This window comes from Bidens hawaiensis, unplaced genomic scaffold (assembly GCF_021521415.1).
Source record: "Bidens hawaiensis isolate Kalapana, Puna unplaced genomic scaffold, B.hawaiensis_p1.1 tig00014720_1, whole genome shotgun sequence".
NCBI classification, from domain to species: Eukaryota; Viridiplantae; Streptophyta; class Magnoliopsida; order Asterales; family Asteraceae; genus Bidens; species Bidens hawaiensis.
In genome coordinates this window covers 308,209-315,192 of record NW_027492291.1, presented here as the reverse complement: position 1 = coordinate 315,192, position 6,984 = coordinate 308,209, and the positions used below count along the sequence as shown (strand labels likewise).

At 37.2% G+C, this 6,984-nt stretch overlaps 1 protein-coding gene across 1 annotated transcript; it reads left to right on the top strand.

Moving 5' to 3' along the window:
- The first annotated feature begins 3,692 nt into the window (after nucleotides 1–3,692).
- LOC143547431 (zinc finger CCCH domain-containing protein 15-like) lies at nucleotides 3,693–5,691 on the top strand. The gene is made up of 2 exons (XM_077038859.1): nucleotides 3,693–4,350; nucleotides 5,397–5,691. The coding sequence occupies exons 1-2, from the start codon at nucleotides 3,739–3,741 to the stop codon at nucleotides 5,685–5,687; spliced, it is 903 nt and encodes a 300-aa protein (XP_076894974.1). The 5' UTR covers nucleotides 3,693–3,738; the 3' UTR covers nucleotides 5,688–5,691.
- Nucleotides 5,692–6,984: the final 1,293 nt, after the last annotated feature.

Below are 6,984 nucleotides of genomic sequence, written 5' to 3'. Positions count from 1 at the left end.
TGGATATTACGAGAATTTTTCAGGATTTAAAAATTAGTGTTTTTAAAGATGAAGTAGAAATTTGATTTGATAGCACTCTTGACAAGTTTATGATTGCAATTAAGATTTTGGGTTGAAGATGTCCTTTTATATAGAAAATAATTATAAAAAATAATATGTTTAAATAATACCCCATGACACATACTTTGAATCTGAAATATGCATTTTAAGATCATGTTAGATTTGAATGAATTCAAACTGTATGTTATTTGTTAAATCAATTTTGATAATAAATTGTAGGTTAAATTAACTCAACTTTAGATAAATGGATTCTAATTCTCACTAAGAGTGATCATGTTATAGGAGTTTGGGTGGGGTAGTGTAGGGGGTGTTTGAAGAAATGTAGGAATCAAGTGTGAAGTGTGGGGCATATATTTTATACACCAAACCAATGGATTTTAGAATTGATGGCAACTTATGAATGGGAAGATGATAAGAGTTTGTTAAGAGTTGTATTAAAGAAGCAAACCATTGAATTCAAAGCTAGAAATCAACACCTCCAACTAATAAATCATTCAACTAAACGTCTAAACGAAGCATTTTTCACACATAGTTCATCTATTGAAGTGTCATTGTTTACAAGTACAAGATTTCAAATATATGCTTTTTATCAACGCAAATAGGTAATAATTCTACGAATAATAGACTTAGTATTAGGTTGAGGCGGATATAGATCTAGTTTAATAAATTTATGAATCAGAAATAAATGCAAAAAAATGGTATAAGAATGTAACACATCTATGACATATTAGTTACTTCGGAGATTCAGCTAATCCTTTAGAATTTGCTTATCCGTTATGATCTTACACGTTGAAATATAATTTATTATAGGCATATTTAGACGAATTTAATGCAAATACTAAAATTTAATGAATAAAAGTAAAATAATAATGATGTGTACTAAAACAATTTTTTTAAATAAATATATAGGTATATATATACTAATTATACCCACTTTTGACATATGCCAATGAGTGTAAATTATTTTTGTAGGGTTCTACGGTTAAGCAAGTGTGTTTTAATTTAGTGCAACAATTTTCAAATTCATTTCCACTTTAAGTTAAATACACTTATATATTATCAATATTGTTAAATATACGTTAGATTAACAATATCGATTTAACAGATATTTCAATATATAAGACGGTATACTTCTTTTTAACTGCAAGAAGCTAGACACCACAAACCCCCCCAAAAATCAAAACTAAAATCGAAGACAACCGAAAAAACTATTAACAAAAATGTAACTTACACCAATCTCTCTAATCTATAGAAAGAAACACGACACGTACTTATCTGAGTTTTAAACGGTGATTTTCTTGTCATAGAGATAATCGATTACATTAAATTCACATCAAATAAATTTGAACGTCACACAACCTAAATTAAGGATGAGCTCTGGACGGTATTGGTATTAACTACTACCGATCCCGAAAATCCCGACCCCGAATCTATAAATATTTAGTCCCGATACCGGTATTTCGTACAAATTCGGGAAATACTGGTATCGTACCAGCACCGAAAACTCGAAACTTGATACCGATTTTGTACCGACGGTAAATGGTAATAGTACAAAATCAGTACCGAATTCGATGTCGGTTCTGATAGAGGTGCACATTCCGGTTAAACAATAACCAGTTAATTTTCTAACTAGTTAATAATTTGGCTAGAAATAACCGGTTACTCGGGTCGGGTACTAAACTACTAACCGGTTTTGAGACAAAAAACCCCTACCAAGTATAACCGAACCGATTAACCGTAAATAACCGGAAAAAAAAACTGGTTTTTATAAAATAATAAAATAATCGGTTAACCAGTTTGTAACCGGTTTCAAAAATCAATAATATAAATAGGTTTCTAATCGACGGTTAAAACCGGATATAAACCCGTTACTTTTTTTGGAACGACCAATTAAGTAACATTAAGTACTTCGTACGCGGCCCCCATTGGCTAAAGGTAGCCCGAGCCGGCTACTAGTCCGAACGAACGAACGAAGCCTCTAGTGGTCCACCTATTGAGAGATTCCCCAGATAAAACCCGAACCCCACGCCCGCCAAACGGCACGACAACGAGGAGTCGGTAAAACCGGGCGAGATCAGGACTCGAACCCTGGCAAGTCTGGGTCATCCCTCATATCTCCTATATAAATTAGTGATAGTGGGATTTGTATCCCTACCTCTCACTATTAAAGTGAGTGCTCTACCATTAAGCCACATCCAATTTATATATAAACCCGTTATTAATTGAGGTCCCACGGATGGCGCCAATGAAGAAACACTAACCGGACCCCGGGCAGATTACGGATAACATGGGGGTTAGATAGATGTTTCCCACGAGGGGTTAGACCCTGAGAAGATGGTTCTTCTGATAACCTGCAAAACAGACACCGTGAGCTCGTCACTGAGAAGGGGGGGTTCCTCCTTGTGACCACCCTCCAACGTGAGAATCAGACTAGATTGCTCTTTAAATATAAGTGTATATTAAGAGATTGCTAGAGCATATATCAGGTATAATATGATGATACAAGATAAGATAAGATGGTCATACCATTTGTGGTATTTATAGCCGAAGGTAGGTTTCCAAGGAGGTGTGGCCGGCTGCAACAGTGTTCCTGTTCCACCAACAGTGGCCTACGCACGTGCCCTGCTGGTAGTTGGTGGGTAGGCAGCGGCTGATAGTGACCAGGCCTACTGTGTACTATTCCTTTTCCACCAACTGCCGGCTACGCACGTGGTATAGCAGTAGTTGGTGAGTAGGCAGCGGCTAATAGTGACACAGTACAGGAGCATGCTGCTCGCCATACTGTTGTCAATAAGCTGTCGTATCTTTAGTCAGATCTTTTTCCCATACCTCGTCAGGTACAGTACCGAAGATCTTCCCGTATCGTACGGACTGGCTTATTTGGGCGGGAGTATTCCCCCTCCCGCCCTTGTGCGGGATTGTTCCCGGCTTTGCTCATTCCTTCAGGTGACACTGAGTGATTGAGAGCTAAGTGCCTTGTGCGTGTAGCCTTGCTGCGCGGGTGGCCTTCCCTGATGGCTTGTATCCGAAGCTGCGGGAACAGGCGGAGTCCTTCACCATCGGGAGGCATTTCCTGCGGGAACAGCTTGCGTACTGCGCGTAAGGACGTCACGTCTCTGAGCATGGTTGGTCCTGCGGATCCAGTTGGTTTCTGCGCAGACGTCCCTCTTCAAGGTGAGTCTTGCGGGTCCAACTGGGCTCTGCTGGGACCTACCTCTTCACTTGTCATTAGATGTTTCATACATTCAATATCAATAAATCAAATATTATTATTGTCTATCTATCAATCTATATACTTCTAAACTAATAAAATCATTTTAGTCCCAAAAATATTAACACACATCTCCCGCCAAAAAACCCCAACTAGTCCCGTTGAAAACCATCAGCTCAACAACTTTCACAACACAAATTGACCAAAACACCCTTACCACGTAAAACACACAAGGTCAAAACCGTAAACTCACACAAATTCCGTTACAACGCCATAACGGAATCTATACACACACACACATACATATTATTATTATTATATTATTATTATTATTATTATTATTAATATTATAACTATAACTAACTCCATATTATAACCGTCATCACATATTATAACTCTCTCTCTCTAAAAACACACACACACCTTCACTTTCTCTCTCTAGATTAATTGAATCAAAACAAAAAACAATGCAAAGTTATTCAGATAACCTGTGGTCAACGCTCGGTCAACGATCCGATTTCGACCTGCCGCCGCCGTACTCGTCACTGTTTCCGGCGACTACTCCGCCGCACGTGTTCTCCGGACCGGTAATGGATTCGGTTAACTTCGCGCCGTTTCAGGACCTAATTGACCGGAGAAACTGGTGCTTAACGAACCTTCAGCTCAGTGCTAAGCAAGCTGAAGCACTCAGGCAAGAGAATGTGAACCTGCAGAAGGCGAATTGTGAGCTTAATAAGCAGTTGTCTCAGTTGCAATTGGTGAATTCGTCGGTTAATAGTTCGGTTAATGGTTCGGTGTCGAATGTGCGTGATTATGTGAATGAAGGAAGTGTGAATAGGTTTGGAAGGGTGAGGATTGGAGAAATGAGAGGAAATGTGGCGCGGGAGAAGCGAATGGCGCGGGGAGTGGAGAATGTGGATCCGGTGGTGAAGGATCAGCGGGTTAAGTTGCCGAAGAGTATTTCGGTTAGGTCAAATGGTTACTTGAGGACGGTTATTGGTGGTGGTGATGGAGGTGGAGGGGGAGGTGGTGCGGCTAGGGCGCGGGCTGGGGATCGGGTTAAACTCGGTTCGGATATGGTAAACCCTAACTTGATACTTAATTTTAAGATCTTATTATGTTGCTTATTGTTTTAATGTCTCCAAAACTAATATTTTAGGTCTGAATTGAAAGACTATACTGATTTCTTTAATTAGTTATAACTTATAATTTATAATCATAATCACCAAAACATGTATTGTAGCCCTAATTCTGGAAAAGAGTATGTTTACCGAAAAAAAAAGATTGGAGACCGGAAAACCAAATCGAACAAAAACCGACAGTTTGGTATAATGTGTCCGTTAAAGAAAAGTTGTGGTTCAGTTCCGGTTTTACAAAGACCGAATAAAATGAACCAGAATGAACTTATAGATTTCATTTGGGGTGTGCATGGTTTGGTTTGGGTAAGTTTTGAGCTAAAACGAAACTTCGGTTTTGAATTTTTGAAAACCGTTCGGTATCGGTTTTGGTTTTCTAGTTTCGGTTTGGGTTCGTTTATTCGGCTTTGCCTTTTACAAGAAAATTTCGGGCCAAAAGAAATGAATTATGGCCTAAGTCATTTTGTTAATTATAAAATAGTTATTATTATACATTTAGGCTAAAATCTTTACCTTGCGTATTTATTAGTTGTTAAATTGTTTAAATTAAAAAATGAAAATCTATAAATTAGGTTCGATTTTTGCGGTTTTTTTATACGCAAAAACATAAAACTGAGCCATCGCTTTTTGCTTCGGTTTGTGTTATTCAGTTTTCGGTTTCAGACTGTTTTTTCCGAAATCATGACCACCCCTGTTTTTTTTCTTACAAGCAATTTATAAGAATTTGCTAATATGTAACTCAATTCCTTTGGTCCTAATATATAATTTTGGGGAAGAAAAAAAAATTGACACGAATTTCACAAGCTCAGTGGCAAAACCGAACCCAAACCGAAAAACCAAAAGCGAACAGTTTTCAAAAAATCAAGAACTGAAGTTTCAGTTTTGTTCGGTTTTAACCCAAACCGAACCGGGCACACCCCTAAATTGTTATTCATAATTTTATTTTCTTCATATGTTGTGATGTTGAAATTTGAATATTAATCAATCAGCAAAAGGTGTGTGTGCGTGGTAAGAAAGAGGAGCAGCCAGTGGAACTGAAGGTATACAACCAGGGTATGACAAAGACTGAGTTATGCAACAAATGGCAACAAACTGGTGCATGTCCATATGGTGATCACTGCCAATTTGCTCATGGGATTGAGGAGCTCCGCCCCGTTATCCGCCACCCACGCTACAAGACCGAAGTCTGTCGAATGGTCCTTGCAGGTGACCCGTGCCCGTATGGCCACCGCTGCCATTTTCGCCATGCTCTCACTGAGGAGGAGAAGCTCATGAGTTGAGTGTTTACTGGTATATCTCATTATCTCTCTGTATGGCAATTACTATGCTTTTTTTTAATAAGTTTCTTTTTCTGGTAAAAGAAAACGAAGTAAATAGAATTAATGTTGTGATCACTTCATTTCATTAATCTTGATTTGAATTTGAAGTGATTATTGGATATTGAAAGCAAGTTTTGTAATATACTGAAAGAGGAAAAGTTTGGTGGTATATGAATATATGATGGATATGGATTAGTGGGTGAATTTGTTTGGTGGTTGCATTCATCATCTCTATTTCAAGCACTAGTTTTATTTCCATAATTAGTATTATCCACTTAATCACCACTATTAATGTAGGTTATGGTACTTGGGTCTCATATCCATTTTTTAAAAATTGAGGATTAGGAAAACCGAATGAGTGATCGTATATACTGTTTTGAATGTGAGACGTAAGAAAGCGTTTTAATCATGTCTCTCTTTTTCTCGTTGATTAACTTTCATGCATTATGTAGAAATATGTACATAGATCTTGAAGTTTTTACTTAAAACTAATTAGGTTTTAATATGTGTGTTAAGTTAAGGGAAGTAAATGTGAAGATGTTATATTGTTATACAGTGTTAACTCCAGTCTCCAGTCAACTAGAAAGTTAAAAGGCCCATACTGTGTACAAAATCAGGCCCACTATAGTGTTTTGTCAGAGGCCCAATGGTTATATAACTAGAGACTAGACTAGAGTGTAACTAATTATTAGTTTATTTAGAAAATAATTGTTTAAATTCTCGTTAGTTCTTAGATATGGCTTCACATAATTACTTACTATATTTTGTAACTTTTCGACAAAGAAAAAAGTTTACGGTTTTATTTGATGGCATGACCATAACACGAAGAAAAATTATTAGTAATAGGTAAGACGTGATCTACCAATAACGAGTTAGTCATATAAACATTAACATGCATAAATGTCATGATCCAAACCAAAAACCATATACAAACAATACCCCTACAACTAGTTATCTTGTTAGGACCGTTTACGTTTGAGCTCTATAACTTCCTTAACATTTAAGGCACCCGAGTGCCCTCAGACTCCTGCTTTGTAGCACAATTTGTTTGTCAAGCAACAAGCCATCATATATTACGTTATAACGCTTTGTTGTGATATTGTCAATTAGACTCCATACTTTACAACCACCTTCTTACATTAGTGACATCCATACATATTATAAGATATCAAGCCTCATATATACATGATAGATATCTAAAGTCTTAACTAAAAATGGTGTGTATGATGTATTGAGTAGCAAAGGTAAATGTATGAAG